Source organism: Engraulis encrasicolus, chromosome 14, assembly GCF_034702125.1.
Source record: "Engraulis encrasicolus isolate BLACKSEA-1 chromosome 14, IST_EnEncr_1.0, whole genome shotgun sequence".
In the NCBI taxonomy this organism is placed as follows: Eukaryota; Metazoa; Chordata; class Actinopteri; order Clupeiformes; family Engraulidae; genus Engraulis; species Engraulis encrasicolus.
In genome coordinates, this window is record NC_085870.1 from 45,312,697 (window position 1) to 45,336,940 (window position 24,244).

Sequence of the window (24,244 nt, forward strand, 5' to 3'; positions counted from 1 at the left end):
CCCCCTGTATTTAAAGTTGCAACTGAGAGGCCCCCCACCCCACCCTGTCTCTGCTGTCTCCTTCTCAACGCCCCCCCTAGGGCTCCCTAATGCCCCCTGGGGGTGCTGTAGAGCCCCCGTTGAGAAACACTATTTAGATCTGTGTTTTTGGCAGGCTGTGTTTATGCAGCTGTGTCATCAGTGTGCCGTTTCTCGATAGTGTCGTCGCCCAGGACAGATGGGGGGAACGCGGCTAATCAAAACACAATTCCCTTTCTGGTATAAAGAGCGCAGTTTGTATGCAGCAGGACATTGGCAGACACATGTTTGAAACGGTGTGTGTGTGTGAACAGTGCACAGTGCACACACTTGCACAATTGTGTTATAATCATATGCTGTGTGATCAGGCTATTAATGGAGTTTTTTTTGTCTCTGTTGAATCAAACGTTTGGTCTGAAGCGAAGGTAAGTTTTGGTGGGCATGTATACTTGTATTATAGACCATAGGCTATAAAGCAGAATGCTTCTCATCCACAGCCAGCAATTTAACAGAAACGCCAGGAATAGATCCTCAACAAGGTTTTTGTCCATTCCATTATTGAATATGTGCAAAATAAAATAAAAATCTTGTTGAAGCACTCAATTTAAGTTGTGGCCAAACATGACATACTTTATTGTACACCATAAGTTAACACCAGCTAGCCAGCCAAATGCTGGTGAAATTTCAGTATGGCTGGTAGAAAAAACAACTTACAAGCCACTTTGAGCCATAAGTGAGTGTTTGCTTGGCTAGTAAGAATATCTACCATTTTGGCTGGTGATGAAAAAGGTTAATTTAGAACTGATGAGCATGCAAATGTCTGTTGTAGGCCTAAATGTAGAACAAATGAATGTAAACAAAAGGAAGTCGGATGCTTGGGAGGCACAAATTTGTTTTTGTTTTGTTTTTTAAAGAAAGTTAACATGGCTGTTTTTCTAAGGAATACAATGGACATTGTTCTAGGAAAGAGACTATGGACACTCCTGGACACTTTATGGCCACCTTGTCTTGGCTACTATGTGCCACTTAGCTAAGGCACATGTGAACACTGTGGACACTTTACACTTTATATTTTTGGTGTGTGTGTGTGTGTGTGTGTGTGTGTGTGTGTGTGTGTGTGTGTGTGTGTGTGTGTGTGTGTGTGTGTGTGTGTGTGCGTGCGTGCGTGTGTGTGTGTGTGTGTGTGTGTGTGTGTGTGTGTGTGTGAGAGAGAGAGAGAGAGATGCCTTGGCAATAAGTATGCAACAGCGAGCTATATATGATTATTTTATTTTATGTGTAAATATGTGTGTTATGTCTTGTGGACAATGTCTTTATTTATGTGTGTATGCTACTTGACACCTTAATTTCCCCCTGGGATCAATAAACGATACTCTACTCTACTCTACTCTAAAAATATAGGCCTATTTGTAGGCCTATTTTCCTTTTACAAAAAGCAACAGAAAACTCCATAGGCAAGGCTATAACAGGTCTACATAATATAATTATCCCATCTTTACCAACAAAATTAAAGGGGGGCATATTAGAAACCTATAGCTATTTGCCAAATTATCAGGCCAATTAGTTTCTTGGAAGTCTGTTAAGTGATGTCTAAATATATTGTGAAACATTTCAGCACACCAATAATGTAGCCTATTCCTTTGTCCGTTACTGCAGATGCATCAGCTTGTTTTCGTCTCAGGGCAACATACATGTCCAATAGGGCTGCCTAGATGTATCTGCTGAGCACCATTTTCAATTACGTATTCTAGACTTCCTCGAGGCAGTAGTCAAACCTCCTAAATAAATTGTGATGAGAGCATCTTGTTGCTTCACTGCAAATGTTTGTTGTTGCTGTTTTGTTTCCTGTGACTCGCCTACACACTACCTGCGACTGACTACAAGCTCACTGGAATGCAGGGTTGCCAGATGAGGCTGATGATTTCCAGCCCAAAACATGCTCAAAACCCGCCTAAATCCCGCCCAATTCTATTGATTTCTATGGCAAAAATTGGGCGGGTTTTTCTGCTAAATGCCATTTTTACCCGCACAAGGCCATTCTAAGCAGCCCAATTGGGCGGGAGGCAGCCCAATCTGGCAACACTGCTGGAATGTGTTCAGGATGGAGCGAGTAGAAAGAATGCCTCTGCTACTCCCACTTCCACACGATCCAATCCGAGACGGTGACGGTTTCAAGGCACCCGAACATCGCAGGAGGAAAACAAAGCCGGGGAATTCGAGACATCAGTTATTTGAAGTCTTTGATACGCAATATCTGAACATTTATCACCATACTTGTGCCTTTGGTCGATTAGTTTTTCGTTTTGAACATTTCGATTGCGTTTTCAGAGGTTGTTTATCAGTGGTAAGGGGGACTTGAAACCGCCCTTGCCCCATTTCCTCGGTTGTTTTGCTTTTTTTCGCCTGGATTCTCCATGTTGGAGCAATAGCGAGGTCTTTCACAGTGTCACTAGCAAGGAGAGCTACCGTTCAATTACTTTTTATACAAGCTTTTACATGTATGCGTCGTAAAAGGTAGCTAGTATTTCGCAACAGAAACAGCTAATCTACACTATTCTTCTTTTGCAACTTGGAGGACGCAAAAGAAAACAATTTGCTTCTTTGGATTATACCGAAAGAAGAAGACCACAACGGCTTGCCCCAAGCGTGAGAGCTAACAGCTAGCAAGCTGAATGTTGGAAGTGCCTGTGACTGGGGGGAACGGATTGGCTTTAGAGGGGCTGCGCATTTGTTAGATGGAAAGTTCTATCATCACTCAAGTGCAAAAAGAAGATACTCAGCTACCGTCCAAGACAGGTGAGCTTTCGCTGCCAGCTGTGTTCGGATTACTTTCTCCCTGTTTAATCTTGTTTACCGAAGCCGACTCTCAGGAGTTTAAGCTAAACTGTTAGCAGGCTAACTCGCACCAGCTTTACTCAACGTCAACCAAGGGTGGCTAAATTGTGGTTCTCTGGAAAATACTCCATGGAGCTCTTTTTGTTTATTCTTAGTTAGTCTTAATTCCGTGCTAGTCTTACAGTTGTTACTAGTTTGCTACACGCATCTTGTATGTATTCATGTAGCTTCTAAAGATGTTGATTAAAAACGCCTTTCTGTAGCGGTGTAGCTAGCGCGCGCAGAAAATCACATTCAACAACGTAAGTCACTAGCATTCAAATGTGATGGGTGGTTTGCTCACTTGTCAAGCTGAGTAGGCTACGTTTCATCAGGATCATAACAATTTGACGGAAAATGAAACTGTCAGATGGGCTACTTTTCATATCATAACATATAAGATATCCGCACAATTTATTTCAGGTCATAAAGGTTGATTTGATCGACTGTCCTGTCCTAATTATTGACTGGGTTTTTTAAGTACTCTCGGCTATTCTGAATCATTGTTCTGAGTACTTTTCATAGAAGTAGACGTCTGACTGATCGAATGAAATGTATCAACAAAGGAAGTTATTTGCAAGTCGAAATTATCAGTTAAATAAGTCAATGCATTTTTGGTGTGAACTGCCCTGATAAATGAGGCAGGTTGGCCCCCAGGCCCGTGTTCATCAGTATGAGCGAACACATGTTTAGGTGGATGTTGGACAGCTATGTGAGTAGGGGTACTATCTGGTGTTAGTCCAGTGACAGTATTTGTCTAAATCTACAATTGCAGTCTTAATATTAGGGGGTTTTGTTGTTGTTTAAAAGGCATTGCATTAGTAACAATATAATAACAAAAAGGTTACATTAATTCTGCTAACTGCAATTCCATTACACAGTATTGTAGAAGTTCAGTATCCAATACCATGGTAATAGCCATCAACATAAATCAAACTTCGGCTAAACACAAATGTGTATGTAGGTCATTGCACAAGTGACAGGTGAGCAGTCAGCAGCTCATTCTGAAGTAGAGCTGTGTGCTGTTTGTGCACACCCACCTTTTTGTCTGTGCACTGCACAGTGTTTTGCATGCAATGTGTCTCAGAGTAATGTAGCCGTCCTGTATCAACAGCACTTGGGGCATATTGTAGCGTCCCCTCCCACCGTGGGAAGTGTTGCAATGCTGGTTCTGAGTGCATTAGGCTAACTGGTTCCTAAGCTGTGTACGCATGCCATGAAAAAGTCTAAGATATTTAATTTGGGTATTAGTTGTGTTCAAGGTAGTATGTTTGTGGCAGCCAGAGGCTTGTGATAAGGGAGTTGGTCTTAAAAATCGGATGGCAGGTTCAAATCTCACCCTTATCGGTAGGAAATAATGTGTTGGTCTACTACACTTTTAAGTAACCATGGCTGAAGTGTCCTTGAGTAAAGCCCCAACTCCACATTGCTCCAGGGACTGTAACCAATACTGTAATAAGTGTGTCGCTTTGCATACAGGCGTCAGCTAAGTGCAATGCAAGGCATTGTAAATTTAACAATGTAATGCAAGTTTGAATTTTGGTGTCAAGTTTTACACCTTTCTGTGATGTGAGGTGTCATCAGAGGTAAACCGTTGATGTTAGCTCTACCCTGTTGAAAACCACGAAAACATCTGCACACTGCTCATTGTCTTGCACGTCTTGTTATTTGTAAGGAGAGAGAGAGAGAGAGAGAGAGAGAGAGAGAGAGAGAGAGAGAGAGAGAGAGAGAGAGAGAGAGAGAGAGAGAGAGAGAGAGAGAGAGAGAGAGAGAGAGAGAGAGAGAGAGAGAGAGAGAGAGCGAAAGCGAGAGAGAGAGAGAGAGAGAAAGAGAGAGAGAGAGAGAGAGAGAGAGAGAGAGAGAGAGAGAGACAGACAGACAGACAGACAGACAGACAGACAGACAGACAGACAGACAGACAGACAGACAGACAGACAGACAGACAGACAGACAGACAGACAGACAGACAGACAGACAGACAGACAGACAGACAGACAGACAGACAGACAGACAGACAGACAGACAGACAGACAGATTCACCCAGTTCTTTTTTTACCAAGGCATTTTTCACACTCTTGGCCTGTGCCTTGTATAGGCTGTTCTGAAATAGCCAGGGGCAGATCGACTGACTGAAGTGACTTTTGCTTGCTTAAGTTTGGTTGAAGTACCACGTGTGAAAATCAAGCTTTGATTCGGCCTGCACAGATACACCGTTTTTATTTTCCCATTGTATTTCCACATATCTGTACAACAAGTCATTCTTGAGCTGTCAAACTTAATGAATAAATATACTCTGTTACTTTTTAAAATGTAACTCCTTTAAGGTTGCTTTGCAACCATAAGCCTATTTTGATGTTTCAGGACTCTTGACAGCTGAAAACAGTGGAGTTGTTATTGCTTAATGAAAGCTCCACCTCTTCTGGGCCGTGCTAAGTTTCATACAGGGCCGCCAGGATAACAATACCATGTTGTTGCATACGCTGCATGTTATTGTTTTTCACCCACAATATCTGTGATGGTGATCACAGAAAAAACAGCTGACTGGCTATCATCATCATCCTATTATGACTGCAGACATGCAGTACATCTGTCTCCCCTCATAACAACATTACTCAGCTGAGCTCACTGCTCAGAGGGGGAAAAGGCACCTACACACACAGTCTCCATCTGCTGTAAACAGACCGGCTGGCTGCACTACTGTATACCGCTATCTCTCTGCCTATGTGTCTTTTAGGGCGGTGCTGGATCCAATGGGAAAGAAACAAACAGCATCACGTAACAGTGCCTTTGATGTTGACTCGTGAACATCTAATCGAGCAGCCAGGGAGATTGTTTTGATGGCTAGGAAAAGACACCTCTCCAGGGGGTTCTTGTCGAGCTATGTTGGCAGGACGTAATGTTTATACTTAAGTCATTTTATATGTTTTCGTCATAGCAGTACAGATGTACCATGCCATTTGGTCTAAACTAAAGGCTTTCCTCATTGACTTTAAAAAGAGATCTATTGTTGTTCTAATCCTGCTCCTCCTGCGAATGATGTTTATCTAGTGATTCACTGCTACTCTACTTTCAAATTGGATCAAAAGTGTTTCTTGACCATGCTGAAACTTGCCACGAGACATTTGAACTCTGGCAAATGATTTGTGTGGCAACAATTAACCCTGTATGTAAATTTGGTAACTGCTCGTGCAGGATTGCTTCAGTGATAGGTACATGAGTAATGCTAAGACTCGGAAAGGAAATTGTAACTTGCAGTAAAGTTTAACACGAATTGTGAGATGGGATGTAGACTTGTGTGGACTGTTAAGACGGAGGTGATGACACATACTTTTGCAATTTCCTAAAGACCATAGAATGACCCACATTAAAACCTGCTCATGAAGGGGTTTTTTTGTAATGAGATTCATGACCGCAGTGTCAAAATGGTCATTATTACTGAAAACAGAACTGCCGCCCCCTTCTGTTTTCATTTTCAGCAAATGAAAGTGAAAATGAAATTGTCCAAACTTTGAATGTACCAGTTACAGACAGCCCATTCCAGCCTAATGTAGCAGTAGAATGATTACTGTAATGGACATAGTGGCATCCTTGGCAGCACATCATGTAATGGTGTATTGAATATGAATACTTTGATGGATCAGGTTCCCAGACTGTTTGCACAGAGCTCAGCTCACACAGGGAAGGGCTTGAAAGATAAGGGGTCCCCAGTCCTGGCAGTGGTTTTTGATATTTGAGCTCAAAAGGCATCAAAATCACACCCCTCCCATTTCCGTGCCCCCTTGGCAGTGTGTTGATGGGACAGCGTTGTTTATTGCTCCTTGTCTGAACCTCTATCTTGTATACAGTATTATGGTTGTGTCAAGTGTGTATGCTTTCCATCTTGTGTTTCTTTTTTAAAATCGAATTTAAGACGCCTTCACATTTTGAATGCAGCTTCGTGCTCACGTGAAGGAGAAAGCCATGTCACCCAATAATAGCAGTGAGTCTATGGGCTTTGTAGTAGACTTGTAATGGCTGATTTACTGCAGGTGGCTAAAAATTGGCATCATCATTTGGCCTTTGCCTCCGTCATTGACAAGGTGTCCCCTTTCGCACTTGATGAAAACGAAATGGATCACCTTCTCGTGCCCAAGACCCCCCCTCGACACCCCTTTCCCAGAGGTCACAATCAACGGCTGGTGCCAGAGAATGATGAGAATGAGATGGAGAGAGATGAGGTGCGTGTTGTGTGGCACCCCCAGGCCCCCAGTGCTGTGCCTGCCAAAAGGGCCCCAGTTGGGGGAGCGACGAGGTGGCGTGAGGGTGCAAATGACCTATGGAGGGCTTCCAACACCTTTTCCAGTGTTCATGTTCTCACCCCTGTCCTTTGCTCTGACGGAGGTGCTTTCAATTACCACATCACTTACACGAACTGATTGTCTCATCAAGGGCTGTGAAACCTTTGCAAATCCACACGCTTAATAGGGAATTAGCCATTTAAGTTGAACAGAAGGTTAAAGTTGACCGGGTGCGTGAACGCATTCAGATGGTCTGCTTTGCAGACTGTGATGGGTAATATCAAAGTAGCGGGTACTCTACACTTTTAATTATAGTTAATCATCTAACAACCAAATCAAAATGGAAGACTTGTAGAGCTTTCTTCAAACTCCTCACAGTAGTATGAAAGTAAACTTAACTTATCGCACATCTTTCACCCTTCCTGATCACTGTCTGTTGACCGACTGTTGGTCTGTTTGCAGTGTATCAATGTGGAATTCATCATATGAAAACGAGATGATGTTGCATTATATTGTCTTGTGATGCAATTTGTTTATTGTTGTTTACACATGGTTCGGTTTTAGTTAGAAAATACTATACCTTCCGAATTCCATTGTATTTCATGGCCCAATTTCGTACAGAATAGGCTGTGATCATATTGCCAGCTGCTTGTCTTCTCTGTCCCACTGACCTTAGAGCTGTGGGAGGAGACCCTCCTCTAGTGTAAATGTAGCGGCAAAATAGACGCACAGGAGAGAAAAAAATGGCAACCGCACCCACAAGCCTGCTGCAGGCAGCGCGGGAAGATGGAGTCAGGAGGGCCGCCCAGGCCTGTGTTTGAAATCTGTCTGTTTACATTCACCGTTTGGAAGGGCGGCTGTCTTGTTGTCGTTCACTCTTACATGCGCGCATACATTCTTTTGCTTTCTCTGTAGTCTGTTCTTTCTCTCTCTCTCCCTCTCCCCCCCCCCCCTCTCTCTCTCTCTCACTCTCTTCCTCTCTTCCTCTACCTCTGTCTGGCCTCTTGGTTCTGCTCCATTCTAGTGTTGTTGGCCCTAGCCTACTTTTGGATTGAAATCACTTTGTTGTTTGGTCCGCTGAGATTTCAATCGTCTACTCTACTTCAGCAGCATAATCTCTTAATCTCATTGCACAGTTGCAGTTAATCTGTATGCACGACATGGCTTGAGTGATCCAGACTGCCATCAAAATCCTGTTTCCCCACCTTCCAGTGGCAGTCTTAATTTGCATCATGGACTGATTTGTGTGCAGCTGTTAATTAAATCCAGATGTTCAGATGGTTAATTGCTATGCACAGAAGTAGCCCCTGTATACTAGAATGCTCATCTTGCCTTTCACTGGGCAAAAGTTTATTATTAAAATCTGAACAATGTTACACACAGTGGATGAAATATGAACCTGGAGCACTCATGGAGACACATGAGTAACTTATGTGACGACCTTGATGACATTCCGATGTTTGCATCTGTACCTTTTTGACATTCTGACGTTTGCATCTGTACCTTGATGACATTCCGATGTTTGCATCTGTACCTTTTTGACATGAACAGCTTCATTTGTTGAGAATTATGCTAAGACACGCTGTTATATATTTGCTGTTACCAGAATGGCAATGCCCAAGTCATAGTGCATTACTAGAGGCCCTGTGTTATGTCATAGTAGTGTAGTACTATGGTTGTTAACTTTTTTTATGAGAATTACAGCGTGCCACTCAGGAGGTACGGTGTGCATTATGGGGTTAAGAAAGCAAAATACAGATGCACGCCCAGCTCTTCATCTGTTGTCAATTCATTGAAGCTTCTTGTTTCATTGCTTTGTCAGATGTCGTAGATGAGGCCTTTTTTTCAGTGTGTTGTCGTAGATCCAAACCCCTAAATTTAAGCAAAGACGGCTTTGTTTTCCCTGCTGAGGTCTATTTCAAGTACCCATTTGACTCATAATCTAACTGTCCATTGTCCACATGCCAAAGTAACTCTTATCTTTTTGAAATTGGTTTTCTGTGAATGACTGCTATTCAGTTAAAGACAGTTGTAAACATGACCTCTCAACAAATTTGAAAACCCAACCGTAAATCTTGCTTGCTGCGGTTGCTTGTTATCAGATACAGGCTCTAAATGAGCTTTGAACGCTATTACACTTTACCAAATTGAAAACGAATATTTTGAGGTAATAATTTCATTTAAAGGACCGGGAATCACATATGATGCATATGACACATGTCTCTGTCCTGCTGCAATTTTGCTTACCAAAATCTGTCTGTATGTCTGTAGGATGGTACTTAACTGGCAGGCTCCCTCTTTGTCCTTTAAACGAAGTCCTGCATTTTACTGCATTTGCTAACAGTGCCTTTCTAATCTTCCAGATTGTACTAAAGTAATATCTGGAAGAACCACAACTCTTAAGGCGTGTTCTTCCATGAAAATATTGTAAGCTGCTTTTCCTCTGCGTGTTGCTATTTCAAGGTGTGTCATCATTTGAGTGCCTTTTCATGAACTGAAGATCAAATATCCCCACTCGTAAGGCGTAGCCGCTGCTCCTTGTAGTTGTTTCTGTCCGTGTTAGACGCTGTTTTTCACAAATTGTGCCTAAAGTTACAAAACAATTCCAGAGCTCTTAAAAAAAAAATCAGCATTGTTCCTGTATTTTGGCATGTTATTTCGATATCAAAAGATGCCAGAGCCTCAGATTTTTCTTTACACCATAGAAAACACGGCAGCATTCATTGGTGCCATAATGTGTTTTAGTCCACTTTTCTTCAAAAATTGCACATAGTCCTATACTTTTCCCAGAGAATAGCGAGAGCGAGGGAAAGATAAGGGGGGGGTGGGGGGGAGTGGATGTGCCTGAGAGAGGGCACTGTGCGGATTCCCTTTAAACCTCACTCCTCAGAATAGCGCGGCTATCTATGTCAGTTGGGGAAGAGCGAGGGGGGCACGTACAGAAATAGATCCCGGGGTCGGGGATGGCGTCTCCATTTCCCCCCTCTCACCGTGGCACAGCGGCGTGCTCTCATGTTGTTGGCCTGGCTGGCCTGGCCTGGCCTGTCTCTGGTGGTAAATGAAATGAAGACACATAACACGAGGAGGATGCAAAGAGAGAGGCCTGTTTAATTCCTCTCATGCTCATAGCCAGAGCACCGGGCGAGGTGTGTGTGTGTGTGTGTGTGTGTGTGTGTGTGTGTGTGTGTGTGTGTGTGTGTGTGTGTGTGTGTGTGTGTGTGTGTGTGTGTGTGTGACCTCCCATGCTCATGGTGAGAGTGATTGAGGTGTGTGTGTGTGTGTGTGTGTGTGTGTCCAATGCATGTGTGTCAAGAGTTCCCATTTGCTGTAGCCACAGTCGTATCTATAGAGCTGGAGCCGCAGTAGCAGCCTCAACATGGCGCGCTGCACCCCATTCCTCCGCCCCGAGCTTTTGCTTTGCATGAGAAGCTTCTTCTGCTGCCAAGCGTCTTCATATTTTCTTAGCAAGCCTGGAGGAAATTATGATTTGATGACTGCGTGGAACGGTCCGCAGCATAGATGGTAGTGAAATGTGGGCGCTTGAAGCTGTTTTCATTCTCATATACAGTTGTAGTGAGGGTGGTTGGTGCCAGTAATTAAATAATTAAATTATTATTGTGTGTGTGTGTTTCTTGTGAAGAGACCAGTAAAGCAAGCTTGTGCAGGTTTTGGCTGAGGAGTAACTACAAGTAGCCAGGCCTGCACTTTCATGAACCCAAACATGTTATTGATAAAGAATCGTTCAAGTGTACACACGGGTTAAAATAAAGATTGGGATGTTACCATCAAACGACTTTGCGATCATGGGTTGTGATACGGCTAGCTGTCGTGTGCTTAGATGAAAAGCGTGAAGCTTTTGGTGTAGCGCGCACTCGTGTTTTAGACAGCGATTGATTGATTGGCTCCATTGGAGCTGATTCAGATACTACTACCACAGTTGAGAATAAATGTGTTACTCGTGTGCTTACAATTCCACAGGCCAGGTGAGCAAATGAATCTCAAGAAAGCTCAGAGCTGGAATATGTCTTGTGCTTGACACTGTGCTTGATTCCAATGACGCTGATTATTTATGACACATTTACTATGATTGAGAGCGTGTATACAGTACTTGTATGTGTGCTCTTGATTCTGACAACCAAGTCAGCAGATCATCTCACGAAAAGCCAGTCAGAATACCTCCTCTGTTTCATTTTGTCTTTATTCCAATGAAGCTATTTCTGAATGCGACACATTTCCCCATGATTAAGACTGTGCAGTAATTGTGCTCTCCTCATTGCCCCCCACGATTTCACAGGCCAGGTGAGCAAATCTTCTCCCAAAAAGCCTCGGAGCCGGAATATCTTCAAGGCGCTCTTCTGTTGCCTCCGAGCACAGGATGTCCCCCAGTCTCCTGCCCCGTCCCAGGACACCTTGCTGCCTCCTGAGGACAATGGGACCATCGCCAAGGTAACCAACACCCCTTCCCAATCCCATCCCTAGCCGCATGACATCTCCATCCACTAGCTTGGCCCTATGCCCAGCAGCAGGGATGAAGCCCATGTCTCACATGTGCGTAATGTTCCTGCTTGTTTTGCCGCTGTGGTCTGTCAATGTGTGTCGGGAGCCAGGCTGGAAATTCCTGAAGGTTGCATCGTAACACTGGAAGCAATCAAAGGTGACCCAGGGGATATTTTAGATAACTGCTTTGGTGACTAACCCAGAGATAAGTGGTGCAGACTATGTCCTTGTGCAAGGCTGCTATTGCTTTGCTTCATTCTGCTAGCAAAACACAGCCATAGAGCTCTACTGTAATGCGTCTACTTTTTGCCCTAAGTGAACATGCCCAACTGGAGGACTAATCCTCCCTCTTCTCTGGAACTACCGCCAGAGTTGTGGTCAAGATCATAAATTGACTTCCTCAGTGTAGCAGAACACAGCGCTAAAGGAGGCAAAGAAATAAAGAAATAAATGCAGAATGCAAATAAATAAAATAAAAAATGCACAATCATTTCATCTCCACGGCCTCTGTTTTGGCCGCTTCTCCATTAGAATTCAAGGGCCCTTTGAAATACTCAGACTCACTCTCTCTTAACAGTGGAGACTCGCACAGGATGCCAAATGGCACTTACACCCGCCTCGCAGCCAAAAGCACAAACCACGCGGGCGGCCTTCACACTGGCTCCTAATTAAGACAAACGACAAACCGGCTCCCGTATTTTCTTTTCTTTTTTTTTAGGTTAGTAGGCAAGGGAGCAGCCTAACCCTTCAGCCAGATCATTGTCCCCATTACATTGGAATAGTAATCCAGCCACCCTGCTGTGTGTGCGTGTGTTTGTGTGTATGCGTGTGTGTGTTTGTGTGTGTGTTCCCGCACGATAATTCACTGCTCACAGCAGGGCAACAACAGGACGCGTTCATGAAACATTAACAACGCTGCATGTTTACTGTAAGAATGAGAATGAGCCGAGTATCTTTTTCATTGTTTTGTTGACATTAATAATGAACAAAATAAATCATTATAAAGTCATCCTAGCACATATTGGGAGTGTTAAAAATAAACACAGCCCTAAGATGTCGGCCTGTCAACAGCTTTGTTTATTATTCAAAGGTTTTATTTTTATAATATCAGTGTTTGTTTTTTATTTGTTTATTTATTTACTCTTTCATCCAAAGTTGTCAGAGCAGTTGGGGTAAGGATCCAGTAGGGATTTGGAGCACCTCAGTAGGTTAGTGTTGGCCGTTTGTAGAGAGAGCCTTTTCCCTGTAGGCCATTGTGTGGCCTAATACTCCCCAAAAGATCATTTAGAAACTATTCCTATTGCACACAGCCTTCTACTTAGCCTCTTATGTAGGAGACCTAAACAGTGTTGTGTTTTGTTTCCGTTTTTTCTCCCCCTGAACCAAAGCTAGCTATCCTTACGCCTTTCAAAGTCTTGTGCTTTGTTAGCTGCTCCCAGAACCCTGTGTGGGGCCCGTAGGAATAGACTAGTGGTAAAGTCCTCCCATTCTCTTAGCAAAAACAATCTCTCACAAATTGGCACTGGCTCGCCAGCGATGGGTACCTCAACCCAAAGGGAGTTTCTCAGACGCACTTTCAATATATGACCCCTGATGTGGATTCACTGTTCCCATGAGCTCTACACAGTAGAAAAGTGTGTGTTTTTACTGTTGTAGACTGCCCCTTGAAAGAGGCATCTGTATGTGAGAAGTATGCTTTTTTGTTATGTTTTCGTGTCTGTATGTGGCGTTACGACTGTCTGTCTGTGTGTGTGGGTGGGAGCTCTCCGCTAGCTCTGGGGACACGGGCGGGGAGGGAGGAATGTCATTAACTGTCTTTTCGTCTCTTTGTTGTTTAGTATGATCTGCTTCAAACTCTTCGCTACCAGTATCATCAAGTACGTACAGGCCACAGAACCCTGCCCTTTATATTAAAAAAAAAAACACGTGTGAGCCTCTGTCAGGCTCCAGGTGGATGACGATATTGGCTAGCTAATGCTTATTTTTAGCTCACTCTTTTGTATTGTTTTGTTTTTTGTTTTTTTCTGTTAAAGCAAAACCCCTTACGGCTAGTAGCCTAGTGTTTCAAACTGTGCATGCCCTGCTCCCACTCCATTGGTTAAAGGTGACGTGGAATAAGCAACGACTTTTCTCTTGTCTTTTGTTAAAGCACACTCAAGAACATGCTAGAAGACACTCTCAACAACTATATTTTATGTGGAATGCCTATCTAAAATGTTACATCTGAACTATGCAAAACTGTTTCTATCTGCTTCACCCTCTTATATCATGCCCACCCATTCAAAATGGACATGCGCTGCTGCCTCCTACGGCAAAGTAATTTATTTACAGCAGTATTTGCAAAGTTCAGGGCAAAACTGGTGAGCTGCATTCCTAGGTGTGTATGTGCTGTGCACATGTTTCGTTACCTAACCACCACTGAAGGAAATGCACGCCACTGCTGTACACTTATAATCCTATTCCAGGTGCATTGAAAACCCTGACACAAAATAAATGAACGAATAACAGCACTGGTAAATTAGTACCCACCATTACTTAATTCAGAGGTTATGAGGCCCGCAATTTTATTGTGTGCATCACAATGAACAGAACAAGGATCAAAACCCCGTTCAGCCATTCCATGTCACCTTTTAACTTCCAATACGTTTCTTCTATACACATGCTAATGTGAGAATGCAACCCTGAGATGCTTCTTCTTGTAACTTCACGATCTGTTGCGCTGTTTATATTACATTTTTAAAATGAGCCCTTAGCATGCCAGTTTCCTCTTTATTAAATCCACACTGTGTAGTCTTGTCAATGGCTGCCGTACTACCACAGATCAGCGAGCCTGAGTGCATTTTTTTCTCAGCCCAAGCTCCATTTCACGTCTAGTCAGAGAGTCGGTCAGCATTGATGAGCGAGCGAGATGACCTCAGCTGTCAGATCTGGGATCAGTTGTTGTCCTTAGAGTGATGGAGACCAGACACATGTATGCCAGAGGGGACCTGACACTGCATCGTACATCTGGCCATAGTGATGGCTCTTTTTTATTTAAATTCCCCCTCAGATCACCAAAACATGCCCAAAATCGGAGCGACTGGCACAGGGCACCATCTGCTGGTGGCACTCTGAAGTTGTTTTTCTTCCTCCCATCGCTGACTTTTCATGGTCCCTTTTTGGTCATTTCCCCTCACGGCCTAACTATGACTAATGAGATATTTTCAAGGTTTTTTTTTTTGCTGTATGTGCATCTCCAGCTGTAGACATTTTCGGGCGTGATCTCTGACGGCGTCATAAATACCAGTGTTTTATTGTTAAAGAGCAACCACAAATCATCTCCTTTTAACTTTAACACTTTTACTAACTGAACACATTTTGGTTTTGCCCTTTAAAACATCCTCTTGGAATCCAGCTGAACAGGATCTGTATTTTTTTTTCTTGCCTATGTGCTATAAATGACAACACACTTTTTTTAGTATGCACCGTAGACAATTCCTCAAGAAAAACGTGTCGTCCTAGTTGATTGTAGTTCAATGAAGAGGATACGGTTAGGAACAGGAACTGACTTGAATGCTTTTGTGACATCCCCCTCCCTCTCCCATCCCAACCCTTGCCTTCATCACCATCCACCATCCCCTACCTGCTCCCCTCCCTCCCTGCCTCCTCCCCTCCCCTCCCCTCCCCTCCTGCAGATCCCAGGGACCAGCCTGCTCCCCGAGGTGATCCCTCAGGACCAGGGCAAGATCTGCGTGGTCATCGACCTGGACGAGACACTGGTGCACAGTTCCTTCAAGGTGAGGAGGGGCAGCAGAGGAGGAGGCCATTGCAGTGAATTGCATGATTGTCTGTTTCGCCTGCTGACGACCACACAGCTCCACCTGGGGTGCATTCCTCGAAAGCGTAGTTGTTAGCAGTTAGCAACTTGGGTAGTTGCCAATGGAAAATTGCACTGCAACCAACAAAGTAGCTACCGTAGTTAGCAACGACGCTTTTGAGAAATGCACCCCTGATTTGCCATTAGCAGTGATCACCGTGCTCCCCAGGTGTACCTTCCATCCTCAGCAGCCTCCACCCTTCCCTTCTCCTCCCTTCTCTCCCCTTCCCTCCCCTCCCAATCTTGCTGCTCTCCCCCCTGGCCTCAGGTCCTCACCCATGCCTTGATTGAAGAGCTTGGAGTACATGTAGATGGCTCCTTTTGCCGTTTTTGTGTTTGTGTATCAGTCCAGTCCACCCTCCCCAGGCTTGCTTCACTAATCACCCTGATCTTCCAATCAGTTTAGGGTGAGTTAAGAAGCAGTGAGAGCCTCTCTGATCCTGTAATCTTGCAGCTCGTCTTAAGTAGTTGATGGTAATCTCTGCCAAGTGCTCTTATTACCTGTCCAGCTCACTATAACGGATGAGGCTAGGACTGGCCCTCACTGTCTCCCTCCTGAGTCTACCCGAAACTGCATTTCCACAGTGCCTTTGATAAGCATCATGCATTCCAGTCTGTGGTATGCTAAACCTTCGGCCAGGCCGCAAGAGGCATGGCATGCCAGCGTAACCTAATTTAGGGGTTGGAGGAGTTGGTTATCGGAGTACTGTATGATTTACTGTAAACTGAAAAAGAGCTGCTCGTGATTGGAGGAGGGATGTGCGATGTCAAATGGTAAGCTGATATAACATTGCCCAGGCTGCCGCAGAAAAAAGGTGCATTTTTTGGAACTGCTAAAAAGTGTGCAGTACACAAGTAATATCACAATCTGCATAAAACCTCCCTTTGCGGTGAGGTTTTCCACCTGTCTTGGGGGATAACAATGGTGCTCTTTGTTCTTCAAACAAGGCAGGTTAGTGTAGCTTTAACCCTGTCTGTCTTCAGACTGGCATCATGGCAAGACGGGTTGCCAACACACTAGTGCATTCCGCATGTTGGTGCAACGCATTTTCTTGTTGTCGTGGAGGGCAACGTCGCAGAAAAGCAGTTTTGTCACGTGACCTGGCGTGCGTTAGGTAAAGCTTTTTTCCTGCAGTCACAGCGAATTTCTGTTGCTAAACTCGAACATGATAAGCTGTGCCTTGACAAGAACCATCCCTAACCCTAACCTGAGCGTAAAGCAATGTTTCCTCTACTTCACTTTTGCTAAGAGCAGCAACAACAAGCAACAAAACCCTGACCAAAACCAACCCTCACAGTCACAGGGTACTGTATTAGCACAAGAAAACATGCAAAATCGTGGTTCAAAGCGCATGGCATTGCTAAACGCATTGTCACAATGTCATGTTGCGGTCTTGCAGTATCTGCCCCATGAGTTGAGTGAGTGAGGACGCCGGGGCTGGTTGCTGGTTGCTGAGTTTGAAGGGTTGAGGGTGGTGGCTGGGGCTGGGGTTGAGGGTGGAGTTGGGGTTGGGCTGGCTGCTAGTTGCTGTCAGTACTGGCTGCATCTGCTGCTGTCAGGCGGCATTCCTTCAGGGGCATTCCTGCCATTGCAGAGGAGCAAGGACAGACAAGACTAGTATCTATCTATCTGCACTGCTTACTTTTACACTCTCGGATAACCCCAAGTAGAGTGGCCGATGGATGCGTATGGCTCCCCTATGGCTTTTTAAACCACCCACCTTTCTGAAAATTTAACTTCAACTTAAATTCAAAATGTCCTGCCTCGCTGATGCTCGCTGATCCTTTGTACATTCAGGATGATGTTGGGTTGGGGTGGTCCTCTGCACAATCGCGTTCCATCCTGATACTTACCTCAGCAAATGTGTTACACTCTGTAATGCACAGCTGACCTGAGTACAACTCCTTCACATGAATTGACAATATAATCCGTGTACAACAGTAGGGCTGCGAATCAATCCAGATTTCCTGGATGGATTCGATTCCGATCCAGAAGGTCACGTTCCGATTCGATCCATGATTTGATCTTCTGTATGGCTGGGTTGTCACTTCAACCCGTTTATGTGTAGAATTCTATGACGGGCTATAAAAACCTAAATATCTCAGCCTTTGAAGCCCATACAAACATGGAATATCGAAGTCTGAGAGAAAGAAACCTTGGTATGAGAGAGAAAAGTGGGAAGACTGGCACTATTTACATGAACAGGCTGTGTGTATTTGTGCATGTAGCCTACATGAATGTTGAAGAGAGCAACAGAATGTGGTTCAGAAAATGGTGCCTATAATCATCTGCAAAAGATCAATCCACAAAGCTTTCAATCGATATCGCACTTCTCGAAAGTGGATTGATATTGGATCGCGGTTGATCTTTTGAACCCAGCCCTATACAACAGTATACATTGCTGGGATGCTTGAGTTGCCCTGATGGCTGTTGTCTGCCTGGCAGGCTGTTGTTTGTAAACAAACTGCAGGGCAGATCAATGAAACAGGAAAGCGTGCTTGTACTGCAAATGCCAAAGACGACAGCAGTGATGCACAACACAAGCTTGAAGCTGTGATCAGAGCTGGTGTTGGCAAACATGAAACACAAACATATTTTAAACAGACCACTATAATCTTTTTAGGTTTTAGTCTGAGAAATCTTCAAAGTCTTGACCATAGAGCTCGAAAGTCCCGCCCCTTAGTTCCGCGTTTCACGGGACCTAAGCTGACCATCTAACAACATGGTAACGAGTAAATATCTTCTGATCTCAGTCATGATATGCGCTGGGATACAAATATGCTGTTTAAGAGGCTAGATAAAGATTATTCATGCAGAAGTATCAATGTTTTGTTCTGAGGCCGTCGGCATGAAAAATGTGAAGAAACACAGCTTTCTAAAAAGTTTGGGGGTTCGTACGAAAAATTAAGCAAAAATATCAGAAACAACATATATGGAGCTCTTGGCACAACTCGAAGGGGATTGAAATATCATTTTGATACCGCCATTGGATTACATGCTATGATTTTCGGCTAAAAACGCAGTTGAGGTCCCATGAGATTGGGGGAAGTGACGTCACTTTCGAGCTCTATGATGATGGTTATAATTTTAAAGCAAGTCCTTTTTTACTTTTGTGAACTTTTTAAAATTCATCATACTGTTTTCTGTTTTCTCTCTCGGCAGCCAATCAGTAATGCTGATTTCATCGTACCTGTGGAGATTGAGGGGACGACGCACCAGGTGAGACTGGGAGCTGTGAACAGAGGTGGAAAGAGTACAGAAAATGTGTACTCAAGTAAAAGTATCTTTACTTTGCCTAAATTACACTCAAGTACAAATAAAAGTACCTATCTAAAAATCTACTCAAGTAAAAGTAAAACGTACTTCACTTAAAATGTTATTTGAGTAAAAGTTACTTAGTTACTTTTAATTAGCTTTCCTCTTGAGAATGTCATGTTTATTTTTCTTGAATATCGTCCTCCATAACCTCTATCTCTTGCTTGGCACCAGCCATCATCCAATACATTGATACAAGATAGTAAAATAGTGGAAATGCTGTGTGCCATCCTGCACAATCTTTCATTTCTGGCGGATTGTGGCATTATTGTGCATGGCATTTTGTCTCTCAGTCATTTTTTTTTACTCAGTACTCAGGCCAGGTTCCAGTGTAATTGAGTAAAGTACTTGGGTCAAAATGTACTCAAGTACAAGTAAAAGTATTAATTTAAAAAATTACTTAAAAAGTACAAAGTATTCATAAAAGCTACTCAAGTACAATATTGAGTAAAAGTAAAAAGTTACTTTTCCACCCCTGGCTGTGAAGCACCGTACTCACATAACACCCTCGCTGTTAATAATGTTATGCCACACACAGAATGGAGTACATACGCCCTCTGCTGGACTGCTTTAAAATTGTGCTTAAAGGAAATCAGCATTGAGCAGTTTACAATTATGTAACCCCTGTACTTGCCATGTGTGTTGGTACCTGAGTGTAAAATGGTATGTTTTAAACAAATATTTTGTATAAAGTATAAAGATCAACAGTACCGATTGATTGAGAAATTGTGTTGGCTGGCTAAGCGTCAGCTGTTATAATACTTGAGTGATTGATCTGAATGTGCACGGTGAGGTTGAGCTCCTATATTGTGGCTCTAAAAAAAGTATCCTGGTATATTTTGGTAGGCCTTTACGGTAATTCAGAGAAAAAAATAGCCAACTCCGAATTTGTAGACAATCTTGATGCCAGCCAGTGGCCACCTTGCTTCTCCATATGTCTTGGCCTCGGCCTGGTTCAAGTAATCCAGGATAGGCTGTGTTCCACCAGTGCGGCCTATTCTCGATTACTTGTTCCAGGAGACGGCCTCCAGCATTCACTCAGCGCCCCGGGAGAGAGAGACGACGCAACACAACACAACACCTGCATTCAAGAACCGGTTTTGAAGAATGTTTATGACAAGCAACGTGCTGACGGCATGAGAACAGACAACGGCTCTGAGTCTGTTTGTCAGTGTCGTGTTTGTGCATTCGGAAGTGATGACTAAGGCATGCCATTGAAATGACAGTTTGACATCTACTTTTTTGTCTTTTTTTTTTTTTTTTTTACTTTCTTTTGAAGGGTATGATGTGTACCATACGTTTGGTAAACATACATTCCAGATATCCTGTTCACATCTCAGTTTCTATTCAGTTCAGACATCATGTTCACTACAGTGACTTGTGATTTAGATCATCTATTGCATAGATATTATTGTGATCTCCACAGTGGCACGGTCCAGGGGGGTATATTAAGAAGCTGGTTCAGTAGTAAACCTGGTTAATTTAACCTTGTGGTAGAGGTAAATCACCTAATAGAAGAGCCTGGAGACCTCATCTTCTAAACTAAAGGATGCCTGCAGGTATATCTATTAGCAGGTTTACCACTTCCTGTGGGTTAACGAAACCTAGTTCATCACTTAACCATGTTCTTTGTACTGTTGAGTTGCTGATGTGTGTGTATGTGTCTTGCGCTGCAGGTCTACGTTCTGAAGAGACCCCACGTAGATGAGTTTCTGCAGAGGATGGGGGAGCTGTTTGAGTGTGTCCTTTTCACTGCCAGTCTAGCCAAGGTAAAGCAGTGTTTTATGGTTTCTCAGTCTTATCATTGACCCATTAGAAAGACGGTGGAAGCACAAGAAGTACTCTATAGTTTGTTGTTAAATTATGAAAGGCCTCGTGACTTTCTCTCTCTCACACACACACACCCACACACACACACACACACACACACACACACACACACACACACACACACACACTTTCAATTATGTACCGCTCCTGTTGGAAAATTGTATGTTAACTTATTGACACTGGTTCAATTGAGGACTTTGTAGATCTCAATCTTTTTTTCTCTCTCTGACTCTCTCACTCTCACTCTCTCTCACTCTCCATCTCCCCCCTTGCACCTCAGTATGCAGATCCGGTGACGGACCTGCTGGACCAGTGCGGGGTGTTCCGGGCTCGTCTGTTCCGGGAGTCCTGCGTCTTCCACCAGGGCTGCTACGTCAAGGACCTGAGCCGTCTGGGCCGGCAGCTCAACAAGATCCTCATCCTGGACAACTCGCCCGCCTCCTACATCTTCCACCCTGAGAATGCTGTGAGTCTCTACCTCTCACCTCACGTCGTCCACCCAGCCATTTTGTGGCTCTAACAGTTTGAGATTGCACAATCCATCACTACGTTCCTACAGGGCGCCTGCTAGGCTTTAAAATGTATTTAAAAATGATACATTAAGAAATATTGTGTTCAATGTTTTTTTTATATACCGACTTTCGCAACTGTAGCTGCTAGCATACATGGCAGTAGAGCCCAGAGTGGTGCTGTAGAAAGTAGGCTGTTGGACAGCACTCTGGAGTTTTTGGTTATAGTTTTCTGCCGAACTTCTTCAATGGAATTCTAGAATATAAAGCATCTTATACCTTTTAGAATGCTGTGAGTCTCCCACCACATCTATATCTAGCCCCTTACAATAACAATTAGCAACCCATCAGTTGTTTTCATTGTTTACAGCTGACCTTTGGTGGAATTCTAGAATTTCTCTAAGTTATGAATTCTAGAATCCTTCTTAGATTCTAGAATAAGTTTTGTTCTGAGATGTCATTTCTCTCAAACATGTAAATCGAATTAACCTATCCATGGGGAAGAACATGACAGGCTGAGAACATCTGTAAAATGAATGAAGAGCGCCAGGAGAACCCATTAGAATCCATATCTTTTAGTCTTTGGTTATCTTGATCTTATACTGGCTGTAGCCAAAACTTGTCGAGAAAAATCCAAGTTGTGTAGGTTGTTATTGTACTTACACTGGCCAGCTGTTAGGCAAAGCAAAGACCCTCGATGATGGGACATGAAACTAAATGTGCTGAAGATCGGGTTTAACAAAGCATGTCTTAAGCATGTAGAGCTTTTTTTGTAACGGAATATATGAGTTTTTGAACAAACTAAGACTCTTCTCTTCTATGTTTTGTCTTTGTCTATGTGTGAAAAGGTGCCTGTGGTGTCCTGGTTTGACGACCTAGAGGACACGGAACTGCTGAACCTGCTGCCCGTCTTCGAGGAGCTGAGTGAAGTGGATGACGTCTATGCCAAACTCAAGCAGCTGCGCGCGCCCTGATCCAACCGCCACCACCATGCGCCGCGCCACTCACGCGCTGCACCCCTCTCACTCGTCTGAATGATGCCTGCTCCCCTACCCTACACTCCTACACACACACACACACACACACACACACACACACACACACACACACACACACAGCATTAAGGGATCACAAAACGGTTAGTTCATTTACAAGTAGGGTACACACCCCTCACCCCCAACACCAACACACAGTTCCAGCAACAGAAACCATCGGACAGACTGCCACTCTAAGCAAAGAGCACTGCACATACACACCAAAAAAATGAACACACACACACATACACACACACACATTTATATCATCACCTTATAGCCTCTTCTTCTCCTTCTCCTCCTCCTCCTTCAAAAGGACCTTTGATTCATAGCACTAATCCACAACACCTCTTATACCCCCTTCATTTGTGACTGTATGACTGTATGAACGTGACCCAAGGCAAAAAAAAAAAGAAATGAAAAGAACTCTCTCAGCAGAACTTAAAACTCCACAAGTCCTCCTGCTTTCCTTTCCTTTCCTTTCCGTTCAGGAAACGCACACAGCCCCTAAGTACCGTAATAACCCTCACGCTGATATGCGCCGCTCGGCAAACTCAGCAACTTCATTGGTTAATAAAAAAGAGACTTCCTGTTAGACAACAAAGCAAAACAAACACGAGAAGTACTGCTCTAGTTTCCGTGGAAGAGTTATCTCCAGGAGACTGGCGACCCTACTACATGCTGAACCACACCGGGGCCCACTTGCGACCCAAGCCAAGCCACGACAAGACACAGGGTCCCGCGGCCACTCCTCTATTCGGGAGCTTGGAGTCACCATCATCGTGCCTTTTACCAAGAGAAAGAGGACGATTTCTTTTTTTTTTTTTTTTAAGGAAAGAAGACGATAAAAAAAGCTTTGTTCCTCAAGGAGATGGTTGTTCTTTTTCAATTGTTTTCTTTTTTTTCTATATACGTTTTCTAAATGTCTTTTCGATGTTTCTCTGTGTTTAAAAAAATATATAGATAACTTTTTGTATGTTTTTTTTCTGATGTTGAGGAAGAACAGCCATACAATTGATAGCCTCTCTTCCTGGCAGTACCTGTCTGAGTGGAAAAAAAAGCTCAACAGGCATTCGCCAGTGGTGACAACATCCTCAGCCAATAGGGACCATTGCAATCAGTTCCCATGAAAACAGGCCACACCTCCCATGTGTATTTGGTAGTCATCATGCCTTTCAGTTTGCCCTCGTATGCAAATTTGCCTGTCACAACTCCTTCAATCCAGTCACTCATTCACCCATGTTTTTTTATGGCCTTCCTTCAATTGAATTCTCTCTTCTTTGTAGGCCTTAATTAGTATGAGCTACTACTGGGAATTTAGACTTAAATTTGCCATTGGCACATTTGCAACCTGCAGTATTTCGAGTGTCTGCCAAATAAATGGCTGTGCTAGCATTTGTGATTTTTATTTTGGGGGTCGGGGTTAGATGTTTTGTTTTGAACTTTAGTGCTATGCATATGGGTGTTTTTTCCACCACCCAAAGCCCATTATACCAAACGTTCATTTTCTTCATTTTTTTACTGCCACTTTCTACCAAGTCAGCATTTAAGCGTTAAGTATTGGGTACCGGTATTTGGAAAAGATGAGCAACCATACAGAAAAAAAAAATTCAAAGTGTTTTGAGCTGAGAAAAATGGGTTTTCTCGTAATAGCACAGAAAAGCAAAGGACCTTCTTGGAGCTCTCCCTGTATGGAGAGCTTGCCTGGTAAAGATTGGTGGATGTATGACCAGTGTGTCAGTTTGGTAGTATGTTAATATGCGTGCAAAATCACATCTGCTGCATTCTCTTGTCATTGTTATGTTCTTATTCTTTACTTTTGTTATTTTGCCAAAAGCCTCAATATTGTTCTTAACACCCAAAATGAAGTGCCTTAGCTGTGCACAATTGGACTATTTCTCCACTCATAAATCGTTTTTTTTCTTTTCTTTTCTTTTCTTCATCAGAATTTAGTGTGTATTTCTGTGGACTTGTACGCTGCATATTCAAACAAATGAATCGCTCCATAAAGTAATTCTTTCCAAAGTGATATA

At 43.5% G+C, this 24,244-nt stretch overlaps 1 protein-coding gene across 2 annotated transcripts; it reads left to right on the forward strand.

The window, feature by feature from the left end:
* The first annotated feature begins 2,170 nt into the window (after nucleotides 1–2,170).
* ctdsp2 (CTD (carboxy-terminal domain, RNA polymerase II, polypeptide A) small phosphatase 2) lies at nucleotides 2,171–24,244 on the forward strand. Of its 2 annotated transcripts, XM_063215896.1 has the most exons (8): nucleotides 2,171–2,814; nucleotides 11,464–11,615; nucleotides 13,505–13,543; nucleotides 15,341–15,442; nucleotides 18,686–18,742; nucleotides 20,515–20,607; nucleotides 20,949–21,134; nucleotides 22,026–24,244. In XM_063215896.1, exons 1-8 carry the CDS (start codon nucleotides 2,754–2,756, stop codon nucleotides 22,149–22,151), a joined length of 816 nt encoding a protein of 271 aa, XP_063071966.1. In that variant the 5' UTR covers nucleotides 2,171–2,753; the 3' UTR covers nucleotides 22,152–24,244. The 2 variants fall into 2 exon arrangements, with proteins under 2 accessions (XP_063071966.1, XP_063071967.1); XM_063215897.1 differs by lacking the exon at nucleotides 13,505–13,543 and having other exon boundaries at nucleotides 2,173–2,814.

What these genes read in the sequence shown, in the direction of transcription:
- ctdsp2 (XM_063215896.1), top strand. Translation starts at nt 2,754, where the DNA reads ATGGAAAGTTCTATCATCACTCAAGTGCAAAAAGAAGATACTCAGCTA. An exon ending in TTCGCTACCAGTATCATCAA is followed by an intron (nt 13,544 to 15,340) that starts GTACGTACAGGC and finishes CCCCTCCTGCAG; the next exon opens with ATCCCAGGGACCAGCCTGCT. An exon ending in TCTTCCACCCTGAGAATGCT is followed by an intron (nt 21,135 to 22,025) that starts GTGAGTCTCTAC and finishes ATGTGTGAAAAG; the next exon opens with GTGCCTGTGGTGTCCTGGTT.